The following is a 16613-nucleotide window of genomic DNA, read 5'->3' as shown; positions in this document are numbered from 1 at the left end:
TCATTTGCATATTTACACTGAAGTCGCTCGTACCAGCACCACCTATCGGTTATTTTTGAGTTTTTTTCCCGTCTTAAAAAAAAATTCCCGTGACCTAGCGATGCTAATCACGATGCTAATTTTTCCGGTTTTTATTCCTTTTTGAAGTTTCTACGGACTTTTTGCCCACCCTTAATTTGGATGCACTTAAATCTCCTTTGACCGCGTGATCATTCGTATCCCTTACAATAAGACAAAAAAAATCATAAAATTAATTTGATACAATTTTTTTTTTTTACAAATAAATATGTTTATTCATTTTTTTTTTTAAATTTTGCACAATTTTTTTAAAATATCCAGAAAATAACAATGTCGACATTGACACAGTATACAGTTTTACAAACACGTAAAATTGAATATGAAAAGAACAAATGAGACAGTATAACCGTATATAATCATCACCGGTGGTTGTCGCATCATTAAAACAGGAATGCTGATGCCATCAAAAGTTTTTTTTTTTTTCAATACCTTGTAAATGAATATAAATATTTTCAAGTTATATAGATGACTAGATAGAGATGTGTGTGTGGGGGGGAGGTTGAGAGAGAGAATCTAAATCTAAAATCACTACGAACTTTCTATATAATGTCGTATACATATTTAAAAAAAAGAAACGTTAAATCACAAAAAAATTGTGTAGATCACAAAACTCACAAAACACGATCTGGTCATTATTATCATGGCCTTTTTTCCCATGAACACCATGCATTTTGTTATGTACAGAGAGAGAGAGAGTGTTTCTGTACATATTATGTTTATGATATATATATTATGTTATAACGAAGATTTTCAACCTGAGATTCACAACTTATTGATCAAAATTAAAGGTAACGGAGCGCCAGATTATAATAGAATATGTCACCTTAATCATTGAGATCAATCGGTCATTGACAAAGGGACATTGTTAAATATCTCTTGTCAAGAACACATTACGCGTTTGGATCCTCCAAATAAACAGTTCTTACTTATTTAAATACTTGAAGTGTGACAGTAAATGTCGGTTAGTCTCACATTTTATCACTGCGCCATTTGACTTACACCCAGTTACTATATGTGAGCAACATCGAATCAAGATAGATAATTTCTGTTCATCATGATCAATTTCTCATTCAATATTTTGCGATACAGTCGACGCCGGTTATTAGGATCAGGGATAATTTCATCATTCGGGTATTGTTATCACTTTTGCAAGGAACGTAACGGACCGATGCCATAACGTGGCAAAAATTCGTTTACAGTTATTGGGAATTTCGGGTGATTTTATAAAAAAATTTTCCCGTCGAAACTTTTTTGGTGCATTCTGAAGCTAAGGTTTAACCAACCTTAATTTTTTAACAAACCTGTAAGTTATCGTTATCAGGCTGCAAGACTAGGAGGCTGGAAGGTGTTCTCTTCCTCCTTTGATGACCATCATTTCCGTACTCGATGACTTATCAGTCCATAGTATTCGCTGTGATCCAGCTGCTTTCGCAATCACCTCCCTAGAGTAAAGGCAAATGTATGACAAAAAAGCCCTTTCCTTCAGTTCTGGATCTGTTTCTTTCAGTTGACCAGATTCAATTTCTTTTTTGTTCAGAGAATCGTAATTTGTAATATATTAAACAGTTTGATTCTAACACCCCACAAAGGCAGAAAAAATTTTAGCTTGGTGGGGGAGGTCCCGTTTTATAATAGAACAAAAAAAGGGGAACGATTAAACATTTTGCTACTAATTATGTTGGAAAGAAAAAAAATCGTTCCATTTTACCAATACCTGTTTACCATACATCCCGTTTGGTCGAACGGGATGTATGGTCACCTTACTTGCAAAACTAGACCTTTTCTGTATATAATTACCGATTGGTTATTGTTGTCAGAAAACGCTTGTCCCGATGTAATCACAATAAGCGGCATGGACTATAAAGAATCGCCGATTTTTTATCGATATTTCGTATTCGACGTAAATAAGAAAAGTTCACACACACTAGACCAGTGGTTCTCAACCTTCGGAATTCCATAGCCCGGTTTGACTGATGTCAGGATCCGGGCAGTGGTCAGTGGTTGAAAAAACACTGCCCTAGTTGAAGTTATTAGTAAGGTTAATTAATTTCAATGGTAAGCTCAGTATGAGATCTGATTGTTCAGATGGTTCTGGAGAACCAGTTATCACGAGAAAATGAAGAAAACAATTAAATGTACAGAATTGACCGAAAATTCACTAGACTTTTTTTATGCATTCATTAAGATTGAACAAAAATAGTCATATGGGGTGAGTATCAGATATCTCCATCATAATTTATGACATTAATTCAGATTTTATAGTGCCGAAAAAAAAGTTAAACGATTTACCAATAGCTAGCTAGCATTTCTCCGGTGTGAGTACCTACTCGGCCGCCATGCAAATGAAAATTTCACTTTTGAAACTCTTTGTTCAGAAAAGCAGCTTCAATTTATTATTATAGTTTATGTTCACAGACGTTCGAGATGATTTCTTGTTCGGAATGCGATTTTCCGTTGTGTAAAACACATTAAACTTTCTAAGCGGCAATTGCTGAACACCCCTTCAAAATACTATATCGTTTTCAGTGAAGTAGGATTTCTTCCGATTTCCAGCAAGTGCAAACAACAAATTCAGAGTAAAGTGTTTCATTAAAAAATCTTCTTTACAAAATAGCTGGGCTTGTAAATGCTAAAATTACAGGCTTTTTGAAAACCGAGATATCTTGTCAATGCCGCTTACAGGGTTAAACAGTTTATGTTGTAAAACACAATCTAATAAAGTGACTATTGCACTACTACACAATTGTGCACCTAGTAAACATTCACCCGGGGAAATTCTAACGAATTCTTACATGAAAGAGCATGTGTTCTTGGTGTATGTGTGGCCCTAACGGATTTTTTTTGTCAGAGTTTTATGTAGGTTCTATTGGTGCTGCCATCCGTCTTCCATATGTTTATGTGAAAATGACAAATGCCTGAATTTTAATGTTACGTTAATATATCGAAAATGGGAGAGACCGGCTCACAGACTAAATTCTACTACTAAGCCGTAAAAGCGTGTCATAAACATTCCTCTGAAGAATTTCTAACGAATTGGTGAAAACCAAAAGGGCCCAACTATGAATGAGGGCAAAGCAGGAATTAAGGAAGCTACCGGGTAAATGCCCCACTTACACATGTGGAAATCGAGCCCTGCACTTCGGGAAGTGTTGTCCCGAAAGTATTCATGATGTTAGAAATATTTCATCAGAATTGCCGCCTTCTCTCTTCCATATTGGAAGTGAAAGTGGCTGATTCTTAATGTTCCTGTTTTAGTTTCGCGTTGAAGGCTTGCTCTCTGGGAAGAGCCTTTTTTTAAAGACGAGACAGATTTTCATTTACATATCGGAAAAACGAAGCGAATATCTACCATAAACGTTTTCAAGTTTAAAATTACAACACGAAGTCTTCTAGTTGCAAAATGAAATCCAAATTCCGTGACATGAATTTTGGTATTAGCGAAAACTCGAGAGCCGATTTGTTAAATTTTTATGAATTTTCAAAAAAGTCTAGTGACTGGTTCACCCTGTGTATATTCATAACATTACTAAGCTCTTTTCGCAAATATCTGGAGAGAATTCGATTTTTTTCGACGAAATAAATTTAAGCTAACGATCCATTGAACAATAATATGTACTAATAAGTATATAACGTACAATATATTGTAAAAAATGTTCATTGGTTGATGTTCATCTCTTGAATTCAGCAGTTTGAGTTGAGAGGAAACACCACATACAATACTAACAAGGTCAAATGCACGTTTAGCACCAATCATTGAAAAGAACAACAACAATCTCGATTTTTTTTAAAGTGAGGATTATACTTGTATACGTGAATATTCTTTTTTTTTATAGAAAGTAATTGTCGGAATAGTTGGCAGGCGAATAGAACTCCCTGAAGCTTATGATGGGTGCCGACCTCATACCGTTACAAGGGTTCTTCCTGTTGGACGAATCTTTCTTCTGGGCTTCGATGCTTTTTCTGTATTCCTGGTAGATGCTCAAGCAGCTGTTGAGGCTCGAAGAGCTCAATCGCGTCGCCGCTTCCAAATTATCGAAGCCACCGTCCTTGTTGCAGTTTCTTGCCAGAAGATCCATGTACGGTACCAGACAAGACGACGGGTCTTCTTTCTGGTGTCGAGGCGACGCCGTTTTGTCAGTTGGTGACGAACCACCGCCGCGTTGTTCTTCTTTCAAGAACTTGGGGCTGTTGGAATCTTTGTTTGAATCGGCCTTTCCCAATAGCCAGAATGTTCTCATTTCGCCTTTGCCCTTAAACAGATAAATAGAATGGAAAACAGTGATGTAGAAATTTAGAAATTTCCGATGAGTCAGGTGTTTGAGATTTTTTTTTTGCAGGGTGTTCAACTTTTGTCACATTACGGACCAAATTAAAATTTTCCACGAAGCCCGCAAGCCATTAACTCAAGGTGTGGTATTTAGAAAGGTGAGGGTGTACAGATTCACATGGGAGTTAAGTCAATGTACAGTGGCGTCTTAACGGATGAGCCAACAGGGGTTCCGGATTATTGAAGACAGTTTTAATTCTGAAAGTCTGCATTTCTTTCATTAAATATGAATTTTCAATAATTCTGAATTTATGTTTCCTACCAATTCTGCATTTTTCTTTTGCCTTCGATTAAATAATTATAAAATTGCTTTCATGAATTATGTTTCTCTCATCAAGTCTGAAAATATTGCTAAAAGTAATTATAAAGTTATTTTTCTGATTAACTATAAATTTTCATCAATTATTACTTTGTGTCAATGATTCTGGAATTATTTGTTTTAACAATCTAAACTTAATCTTAAAAGTAATCATGAAATCATATTTGAAAGTTATTCTGGAATAATTTATAAAAATAATTCTGGAAAGAAATAATTTCAGAGTTTATAATACCTTTAGAAATTATATTTCTTTCAATGATTCCTGAAATATTTCTAGAAGTAATTCTGGAATTTCTTTCTAAAACTTATTCTGGAATTATTCCTCAAAGTATCAAATTCTGGAATTCTTTCAATTATTATGCGATTTTTCTAATAGTAATTATATTTCTCTTTCAATGATTCAACTGAAATTATTCCTTTCGGAAATATCTTGGAAATAATTCTGAATTCATCTTTTTCATCAAAGTGATTCTCAGAATTTCTGAAATTATACGTTTCTATAACTACTTTTTGTATCCTAAATTTCACCTTGCGAAATATTCGAAATTAGGATTCCCCAAAAGTGGTAGAGACCTACTCCCCTCCCCCCCCCCCCCGAATTCATTAACATGGTGCTCGCAATGTGTAAAAATCATCTCACAATTATTTATACCGCAATAAAGCACATCCACACACAGTGAAAAACTAATTTCAATTTAATCCCTTGTTCATTGTAAAGTAACGATTATCTCAAAATGGTCGGCTAACCATGGGAAAAAAATCTGAGTGCAATAAGTATACCTTGTTTTAAAAGTATTATAAGTTTATAAGTAATAATATAAGTTTAATATATTACATAAGTTTACCTTGATTTTAATCAGTCCCCTTTCTTTAAGTATGAAGCCACCAAGTTTATCGAGGATGGTCTTGCAGGCCTCGCTGACGTGAATTTTCAGCGCTGAAAAAAAAAAATATTGAATAGTAATATCTTTAATATTCAAGTAAGAAACGCATCAATCTATATCACAGAATGTATGAGTGGATGAAATATTCATGAACTTCTTAAATGCATGTGCATTTGAATTTAATTAAACTTTTAATTACGAAAAACTCGAGAAAAACAGAATCTTCATTTTTCTATTACGTGTTTGCTGAGACGAAAAGCTATCAAAAACACGATGCTTTTTTCTACAAGTTTTTCTTTTCTTCGAAAATTGAGCCGTCCAGTTTCAAAACCAGGTAGTTTCTAGTTTCAACGCAAACAAATTTTTCAAAAGAAAAAAAATTAATTAATTGCATTATTTATTTTTTTATCTTTTTTTTTTACAAAATGATACCAGATAGACAAAAAGTCTTAAACAGTTTTTTTTTAGTTCTGTATAAATACTACTCTAAAAAAAAAATCTTTTAAAGTTATCTGGGGTTTTGCAACTAATCTATAGGAGCTATTTTTATGCCTATCCCCATCTTGATCTATCTGCTTTTGAAACTGATTTCTTTACGTTTCTGGTTTTTCAACCAAACCTACTTATACCGCGGTAAAATAAATAACACCTAGCTACTTTTTAATGTTATGACTTCGCCTACTGATAGGGCCGTGGGAAAACTAAAAATTAATGAGATAATCTGAAAATCGAAGGAAATGGATCTATCTCTGCTTTTGAAACTGGACACCTCAATTCTCAATTCCATTTCACATCCATCCCTCTCATTTATGAAATTGCTAGCTGTAACCCGCGGCTTCGCTCGCGTGGATTTGGTCATCTGAAAATTGATCTGCAATTATTTCCCTCATATAAAATTTGCACTCCGTTGGGGGTAAAATTTTCAGAAATCCCGTTGCACTGAGTCATTCTCTGTATTATAAAATATAATACTCATCAAATTTCATATTTATAGCTTCTACTGTGAGGACTCAATGATGATTACGCCATATAACTTTTGAGCCCCCCCTCTCCTCCCCCCATACGACTCTCTTAAATGTTGAATTTTGAAATATCCCTTTTTAGTGACTCTCTACATTACAAACTAAAACTACTGACCAAGTTTCATAATTATAGCTATAGCTGTTTTGGCTCAGCATGATTTCGCTATATAACCTGTGAACACTCTCCCTCCTTAGCTGTCGAATTTCGAAAAAACTCTTTCGTAGTGGGTCTTTACTTCCTGAAATGAAACTGACCAAATTTCATATTCGTAACTTCAGTGGTTTCGGCTCGTCGATGATGAATCAGTCAGTCAGTCAGGACATGTCATTATATATATATAGATAAGTAACTCGTTAAATCTTTTAATTCAGAGTTCCAGCAACGTTTATAATACAAATACAAACACGAAGGCCGCAACAGGCACATTGCCCAACGAGATGCCTGAAAAAAGATGGCCATTAAAAAATATGGATATGAAATATAACTGAAGTACAGCAACCCCCAATATAAGAGCATATAGGGCACCTAATAATAAACAACACACTGCCCCATAAATAAGATTATGGTTGTCTTTTTTTCTATGTATGATAGATTCTCGATTTATCCCCAATATGTTCATCGTACTTCTTTTTAAACAAATAGAATTTTCTCTTATATGATGTGATATGTGATATCTCTGTATGATGTGAAGAAAAAAAAGACAAAAAATTATGTATTTTTTAAAATAAAGGACGGGGTGTTCTTACCTTCACCCGTTGATTCCATTCGGGATGCAGTGTTCACAGTGTCACCAAAAAGGCAGTACCTAGGCATTTTGAGCCCGACGACTCCCGCGACACAAGGCCCTAAAAAATTTAAATAACTAATTTACATTATTCGCTTTTTTTAGGTTTTCTGATACAGATAAATCTTGTACACAGGGTAAAAGTTCTCCAGTTCTGATTTTTCTAGAGCCGTAACTACTCATCAAAAAGCTGCAAAACTTTGGGAGGAGCTTATTTTCAAAAGAAACGCATTTCCACTTTTACTAAATTTACAAGAGAAGTAAAAAAAAATAGAATCGCTCGAATACGATTTCTTTACAAAAGCAGGAAATAGTGGAACAGGTAACATATATGAATGTCTTAAGAATATTTAAATTCTTAGCTTGTTGATCAACATTCAAGGGAGTTATCTACAGTTGAATTTAGGAAATGTTCCATTTTGAAAGAAAATTGGTGGAAATGTTACTTTTTGATCAAAATTGAAGCTGGTAAAGTCTGAATAATTGGAAACCTCTACGTCACCCATTGATTCCAGAAGGTTTCACCTAACCGAGTGAAGTATCCTTACTTCTCTCTTGCGAATGACATAAAAAACACGATCATTCTACAGTGGATCCTCCCATAATGGATACCCCAGTTAGTGGGCACCTCCACTAACGGACACTTTTTTGAATTACGTTGACGGAACTCAAAGTATTTTGCTTTACATAAATGGACAAAAATTTAGGTCCCCATGGGTGACTGCTATCGTGAGATTCTACCAAAAAATACCGAAGTGAATGAACAAGTTGGATATGTATCCTTCTTGGCCGAAAAAATGAATGAGAAAATGAAATAGAAAAAATGAATGTCGGAAAAAAAATGAAAATGTTCCTTCTGGAAAATAAGCTTCTCTTGTGATGTTTTCTATGCGAATTTTGATGCTCACGTCAAGTTTTTGTAAACCTGTGACCAAAGTTTGGTCACCAAACTGCTCAATCTTGGCAGGTTATGTGACTTTTTCAGCAGATCCATTCCCATTCACATTTCTCTGGTGAAGAAAGAGTATGAACTTAAATTAAAGAACACACATGCTTTGCTCGTGAAACACTTTTTAGAAAACGCTGACTAAAAGCCATGCGCAAATACTTCGCCTTCAAAGAGTTAATAAAAACTTTTTCCATTCCTCATTGAGACGTTCTCAAAGTTTTTTAATTTTCTGATGAGTAGTTAAGGCTGTAGACACCTTAGAACAGGAGAGCTTTCACTATGTACATTCTGCACATTAGTTCGAAGATTTTATCACATATAGTCTATAGCAAATTTTCCACGAATTACTCGTTAGTGTACACATGTTATTCAATGATCTTGAAATTTTCATTAGCGCAAACTCAATCGTTAATCTCACCTGAGTTGATGCCGATCCGTAGACTGAGCCTTTCTCCCGGTCGATGGCGTATTTCGAACGTCCTTATAGCGTCTAGTAAACGGAGAGCGCAAGAGGCGATTTCACTGGCGTGCTTATTTCCATTACGAATCGGCAGACCACTTACCACCATGTAAGCATCTCCAATCGTCTCGACTTTGTAGACATCATAATGACCGATTATGGAATCGAAACAGGTGTACAGGTCATTCAATAAATCAACAACCTGAAGACACGAGAAAAGAAATTGATTATGAAACGGCATTTATTTAAAGTGATGTTCAAAAATAACAATTTTCATCTAATAATCCAGTTTGTTGCAAGTGTCGTGTTTTAATCATTACAAGTTCAGTTAGAAAATTTATAGAAAAGTTATCAGATATGGGACGTCTTTATCAACATTTTGACACGTGAACATTCCTTGTGATGCATCAGTACTCGCATAAGCTGTATTACGATCAGACGAGAGCAAAAATTTAATCACCAACAATTTGCCACTGGAAGATTCAAAGAAAACAGTTCAACTCCACTCAATTCACAAAAAGGAAAATTCGTTGCCACGGCAATTCACCAACATCACAATTCAACGCAAAGGAAAATTCACCAATAAAAAAAACCATCGACAAAGGGACATAGAGAGTGAGTGGATGAGCAAATCCTCAAGTGAGTGAGTAGGTTAGCAGATGATCGAGTGAGTGTATGGGTGAGCAGGTGATCGAGGGAGTTAGCAGGCGAGCAAATGAGTGAGCGAGTGAGCAAAGGAGCAAGTCAAGTGAGCAGGTGAGCGAGTCACTCACTTAGTCATTCATGTGGTCACTGACTCACTCAATCGCTCACACACACGCTCCCGTCTTTCAATCGCTCACTTCCTTGGTGACTTACCCACTCACTCAATCGCTCATACGGTTATTCACTCACCCACTCATTCGATCACTCACTCAATGGTAAAGAGCTGTTGTCGGTGCGTTTTCCCGGCGGTGGTTTTTTCGTCGGTGAATCGCATTTCGATGAAGTTCCAAGCGGAGAATTTTCTTATCAGTGAGTTAAGTGGCGGTAAATTGTGTTGTGTGTGTGTATGGGTGAATCAGGATTAAAATTATATGTATATACTGATTTAGTCGTATACTTTAGTATATAAAATTACAATACCTGCAAAGGCGTACTAACAGCTGACAGTGATGTGAAACCTACAATATCACTGAAATATATTGTCACGGAATCAAAACTTTCGGCCTCGACAGGTTGACCTCTGAGTAGTTGTTCTGCAACCGGCCTGAAAAAAAAGTGTCAAATATTCATTAAGAGTGGAGAGAGATCTTGGCACAAAAGTTTGCAAAAAAAAAAGAATATTCCAATATTTTCAATACCATAAACTTTTCAACGTTCGAATTTTCATTCCATATATTAAATAGTAAAATTATTTATTGCATATTTTCCAGTATTAAGTTTTCCATTCAAATATACTATTTTGTTAAAACTGTTTTTTGCCATGTAGCGAACATTTCTTCAAACACTACTCGTTCAAATGTCTTGAAACTTTGAATGACTATTGGCACTCTACTGTTACGTGCTTTAACGACAGTCTCATAAAAATCATTTCAAACAATTGCATGGCATAAAATATGGGTAAACTTTGGTGATTTTCGAAAATTAATGTTGAAAGAAATGTTTGAAGAAAAAAAAGAAACAACCAACCGTGAAAATTCCCCCCCCCCCCTAAAATCTCTCGTTAAATTGTATAGAAATATTCACAAAGTTCCCGAGAGAAAAAAAATTGATTGCCTAAAGGGAATATATAATTTTTTTTTAATGTTCCTTAAAGGCAGGTGATTGTTTTCCCATTAGAAAACATTAGAAGAGCGAATATCGTGCACCGACCACCGTTAATAGCTCATCTCAAAAGAATTTTATTCAACTACTAATTCAAACTTTGCAACAAATTAGATTTGTTTAACCCGCTACTTAATACGTACAGCAGCGAGCTAAGATGCCTGGATCAGCCGCTAATAAACCGTGTGCCGAAAATTCATTGCCAGCAATTCACCACCACGCAATTCACAGATATGACAATTCTCACACATTTAGGAAAATTCACCTTCAAACAATTCATCGACAAAGTTATATAGTGAGTGAGTGGATGATCAGGCGAGTAAGCAAGTGAGTGATTGATCAAGTGAGTCAGGGAGTTGGTGAGTGAGCAAATAAGCGAGCAGATGAACCATTGAGCGAACGAGCGAGTGAGGCACTCACTCAATCGCTCACTCTCATGGTTACTCACTCACTCTGCCACTCACCCATTCACCGGGTTCACTCATACATTCACTCAATCGCTTACTTATCTTACCCACTCACTTGGTCAAAGTAGTTAATTACTAACTGAGTGAGCAACCGAGCACTCAATTGCTCACTCAATTGGTAATTAAACTTCTCTCTCGATCATTAATACGGCTACTCAATTACTCGGTCACTCACACTATCAGTTGATCACTTATATGATCAATCACTCAACTCAGTCATTCATTCGGTCACATTCTCATTATTTTTTTTCGCTAGTCCATTCATCAACTTATCCAGTTACTCACCCGCTAACATATCATTTCTCTTGCTTAATCATTCGGTCACTCACTGGTGGCGAATTGTTGTCGGTGAATTTCTCAGCACTGGGTTTTCCTATTAGTAAATTTCACGTCGGTGAATAAACGTGATTTGAAATCTTTCACGAGATTTTATTGAAACATTTGCTTGCCATTCAAGTATATAAAATTTAATTGTTTGTCCTTTAATCAATGAATACCCAAAAGCTTTGGCAATTTTCCTATCTCCAAAAAAAAAAACGGAAACAATTATTTTCCTTAATTCCACACTAGATCCACACTAGATTTCCCATCCTAAAAACATTCCCGATAACAATCTTATTTTTTACTTTTCATGCGAAGATACATTTGAAAGCACGCAAAAAACGTCTCTTATTTTCTAATTATTTCCCAACTTCAAAGCAGGACACTATTCAAGTATCCATTTATCCCCATTCCAATAGATACCGCATTGTTTTCTTGTTATTCCGGTATGAAATCTCGGCGGATATAACGAGGTCATTATCCTAAATATGAAATAAACTACAACATGTACAAGTTGCGAATTTTAATAATTCTCTTTTTTTTCCCTCCACGTGGAAAATTTTCAGTTTTTTTAAAGAGAGAGAGAGCTTTCTTCAAGAATCCAAAGAATTTATTTAGTTCAGGTTATATTCAATTTATTTTTTGCTGCCGGAAAAGAAATATTTTGCTTTTTCTTTTCAGTTTTTTCCCACAACAAAATAGAAAAAAAAGAAAAGAAAATGAATATATTGAAGAAGAATGAATGTCATGCGGTGCCAGACGTGAAACTTCCGGGTCTCTTCAAGGCAGAATAATTTTCTTTTAAACTGCTTAAGCACTAGCTTGAAAGACAAGCGCTAATAGCACAAAAGATAAGCTAACGCTGTAAATCATCGCTAATTGACTGCTGAAAAAATGTATCGTGCGTTTGGTTAAAAATTGCCCGGATCGAGTAGTATTTATTACGTGCCTCGAGGTCTTAACACAAAAAGATGGAAATGCCGGTTACCTAACGATAACGTCACGCCGCTAATAAAATAATATTGATGTTTACTTGAATATAAATGATTTTCGTCCATGATTTAGAGTTTCGACCTGAGGAGCCGGAAATAATAGCAATCGATCAGTTTAGGAGTACCCAGATGACAGTTGACGTGAAATGAAGTCATCCTATGATGTTATTCAATTTGCGGAATTTCGATACACGGTCCTTTAGAAAAACAATCGTTCATAATTTCGGTACGCACTATTGTGCTCAAAAATATTAACTAATAATATTAGTTCATAAAGTTCGACCTTATAAGTCAGCCCCGCTTAATTGGATAACGGATAAAAGAATAGCCCGAGTGAACGGAGATGAAATCCTCCAGCACAAAAATTTCTCCTATAGAGACAATGTTGAGTTTCCCCGCTTAATATGATAATTTCAATGACTTCTCCCCGATTAATCGAATATTACGCTTCATATGTTAACTCTTAATACACATCAACCACTACACATACACACATAATGTTTTTATTCAATGAAACATATTTTTGAATCAATTGAAAATGTGTTACACTCCAGGTGTTTAGGCTATCTTCAAAAACTACAATTACTTTTATTTTTTTACTCTATTGAGCCAATAGAGGGCGCTAAATTTTTAATAAAAGTAAAATAACTTAGTTATTGTGATCGTTGTAATTGAACATAATATTCATTTCATTTTTTATGTCTGATTTGTTCGAGAAACTTCATCAATATTGATGAATATATCTTTTATCAGTTTTCAATACACGAGCTATACTAACGTTCTAAAATTTAAATGGAATTGTTCCCCGCTTAATCGGATATCGTGTGGCAGTGCCGTCTTAACGCATGGGCTCACCCGGTCACGGCCCGGGGGCCTCAAGAGAAGAGGGGCCTCACAAAAATGAGATTTGGTTGAAATTTTCTAGAATTTACCAGGTAGGGCCTCAGAAAAACCACTTGGCCCTGTCGTGTGATCGAATCGTGGATATCCGATTAAGCGAGGCTGACTGTATCATGTCATGTGACGTGCAATGCCCTTCTGATTCACTGACGGTCCACAACTTCAGTCTCTCCCCATAATAGTAATTTTACCCATTAACTTTTTGCAGGCCAAATTCAAATTTCGATTGATTTTTCATGTGATATTGATTTGTTTTCCCTTTTATTTCCTTTAGTTTAGAGACATCAACCAAAAAATTCATGGAAAAAAATGCAATGTATGCTGCCTGACTTGGGAATGTCCATAGAAAAACATTGAAAAAAAATGTTATTTCTTAAACAGAGGTGACTAAAAAAATTTTCGTTTACGGAATGAGTGCTGAAATGAATGATATTTTTATTTTTGTTAATAAAGTATGCAATCTCACACCTATAGAAAGAAAAATCAAGTGTTCTCATGAACGAAATATAGTTTTTTTAATTAGTAAATCCGATATTCCCAATTGGAAACATTGACCACTAAAAGGTAAAAAAGGTAAGCCGGGTGGTAATTGTGCCATTAAGTCCATAAGGTAATGTTTGCGTACGTAGAGTAGGTGCCGCTACCTACCTTCCATTTTGGAAGTGGAAAGTTGCGACGTTGAGTTGATATTTTCAGTGTAATTTAATTTTGTGTATCTCTCTCTCTCTCTGTTAACTTATCTGATCATGTTCACTTTATTGAGTTTACAGGGTCCAAAGGGACACTTCTTAAGCCGCGTGATGGCTCAGCCAGGAACCGGCAAAAGCTTACATTCTGGTCTGGTGGTCACTTTATTGAGTTGTGTTTGGAAAGGATCAGATTTTTGTTTTAAATTTTTCATGTTTTGTTTTACTTTGCCAATTTGTTTTTCGAATTTTATTACTACAAATCAAAATATTGCGTGTGTGATATTTTCATGCATTAAAACCTTGGGTATTTCATGTGATACACCCCTGACCCAGCCTATTGGCCATACAGGTTAATTGTAGTTCGGACGCCGCCATTCTACTCAGTATAGATCTGACTGGGAGAGGTGGAAATTGATTCCTGAAGAGTCCGCGGAGCCAGATTCGGGGGGGGGGGGTGCCACTCCTTTTACTGTCCGTGTCGTGGTTTTTAGCTATAGCAGCAGAGATAAAGCCGTTGACCCCAGGGCTTAGTGCTACGTACACCAAGCAGGAGTCTCACCCCACTGTATCGATCTGGAGAACCCCAGCCTGTCAATAGTATGGTAAAACTAACCTATCTCACAGCATTCAAAACCTTGGGTATATAAAACTATGAAATCATTAAATTTTTAAAAGGAAATGTACAAATACCATGCAATATTATATATATAATTTTTAATTCACAAACCGGAAACTTTCTCTTTTGAGAATTATGCATGTTATATGCATAAAAAAGATTTTTGTACACTGAAAATAAAAACTCTGATAAAAACTATCATGTTCTTATTGCTAAACTTGCAAAGAAATTATATTTTGGAAATTTAAAATTTTCATGCAACGTTTGAGAATTTAAAAGAAACTAGAGCTTATCTGGGGTTTTTTTTCATTATTTTTCTCTATAATGTTTAAAGATTTCGTTTATTGTGAATGTAGGAAAGCTTTTGAATTTTTTAACTTCATAAACTAACAAAATTTTGAACATTTGCTTCCAGCTAATTAGTTTTTGAGAATTTTTTCTTTCAATATTTATACTTGACGTTTTTATGCTGGGATAATTATTTTATATTTACTTTTTTTGTTTAACTTTCTTCCACATTTGTTTTGAAACTGAAAAACTTTGATGACATTAATTACCAATTACAATTTTATTTTTGAATGCTGAAAAATGAGAAATAAATTTATTCATGTGCGAGAAGTACATATGAATTGACATTTAACATTCACGCAAGATAATATTTACAAAAGGCCAAAAGAAAGTCACTTTTGATTGATTATTTTTTTAACATTTACCAGGAAATTGTACAAAAGAAGTGAATAAAATTCCCTTAAATAATTTATACATTATTAATTAAAACTAATTTTTCATGATTGAGGAAAAAGTAAGAATTTGCGGGAAATGGTGCTCAACGCTATTATACAAACAGAAGTTGAAGATGGAATTTGTAAAAACAAAAACTTTCTATATAAAACGTGAACTTACTTCGGAAGCATTCGAAGAAGCAAATTTTCCGTCTTCTTCTTTTCTTCGAGTAATTGATTGGTCCTGTCTTTGACGACACTTTCCAAGTTGTAGGCGTATTTCTCCATAATATTTATCATGTTGTCAAAGATGTTGCTGTGCCTGCAATAAGTAATATGTGGGCGAGGAATGTCTTCACATACCAAACTAATATGCGATAAGTAATCGATCCCGCGTAAAACGTTTGTGGACCTAAAATTGGTTTTTCTCACCATGAAATAGCCGTATTTAGGTGAGGGGAGACTTATCTAAAGTCTTCTGAGACACTTTCTGTAAAATTTCTAGACATTGGTCTAGTCTCTTAGTTTCAATAAACATAAAACTCTTTCTTTCTGAAAACTAACTCATAGCAACATTCTACTTGGTTGCATTCACGGAAATTCTTCTCTGGCCTTTTCTTTTCAGGAAAAAAGCAAAGAAATGACTTCATCGGGCACGGCATTTTTTTTTTCGAACTATTCCCAGTGAATCACTTCGGGAAGTGCTTTGGACCCGAGCCAAACTGCTACTAACTTTCAGAACACTGATGAATGGTGGCATTCTTTTGCTATAAAGATCGTAAATGAGACATTATGATCTCACTAATTCCAATTCTTAATTCTGGTTAAACTAAACTCCGTTTGAATGAATAATCCGTAAATCATTACTCTGACCTTCAATCGATCTTAAAGGAATTGAGAAATCAAACTCTTTTGTTTTATGCTGGGACTTGGTATATGCATACATTCAGGATGTTTTAGAAACGACTTCCTAACTTTGAAATGACATAACTTGGAAACGTGATAGATAAAAAGATATCTGAAACATGTATAGAGTCGAGTACACTTATTACTACGCCTCGGATTTCATGATTTTCGATAAAAAGTAAAATTTTTCCTCGCTATTCCAACCCCGCTCAGACTGGATTTTGCTGTTCCCGCCTCTGACGACAGCTCTTTCAGGGTTAGGATTTTCATGCACTAAAAATGGAACATCGTTGTTGATTGGTAAAAAAAATTCGTGAAATTCAAGTTTTTCAACCAATCAGCAATGACATTGAGTTGTCAGAACATAAAA

At 35.1% G+C, this 16613-nt stretch overlaps 1 protein-coding gene across 1 annotated transcript in view; it reads right to left on the bottom strand.

The window, feature by feature from the left end:
- Positions 1-318: 318 nt before the first annotated feature.
- LOC149083416 (guanylate cyclase 32E-like) overlaps positions 319-16613 on the bottom strand; it is a 112105-nt gene continuing 95810 nt past the window's right edge. The window contains exons 17-22 of the mRNA XM_089236706.1: positions 15519-15659; positions 9950-10073; positions 8783-9026; positions 7378-7476; positions 5570-5661; positions 319-4328 (exon numbers count right to left, since the gene is read on the bottom strand). Of these exons, the coding sequence (XP_089092832.1) occupies positions 3906-4328; positions 5570-5661; positions 7378-7476; positions 8783-9026; positions 9950-10073; positions 15519-15659 (1123 nt within the window). The 3' untranslated portion in view covers positions 319-3905. The remainder of the gene's footprint in view (positions 4329-5569; positions 5662-7377; positions 7477-8782; positions 9027-9949; positions 10074-15518; positions 15660-16613) is intronic.

This window comes from Pholcus phalangioides, unplaced genomic scaffold (genome assembly GCF_987345545.1).
Source record: "Pholcus phalangioides strain wild (caught in Gottingen) unplaced genomic scaffold, Ppha-v1.0 ptg000009l_1, whole genome shotgun sequence".
Classification (NCBI taxonomy): domain Eukaryota; kingdom Metazoa; phylum Arthropoda; class Arachnida; order Araneae; family Pholcidae; genus Pholcus; species Pholcus phalangioides.
This window is presented reverse-complemented; position numbering and strand designations above follow the sequence as displayed.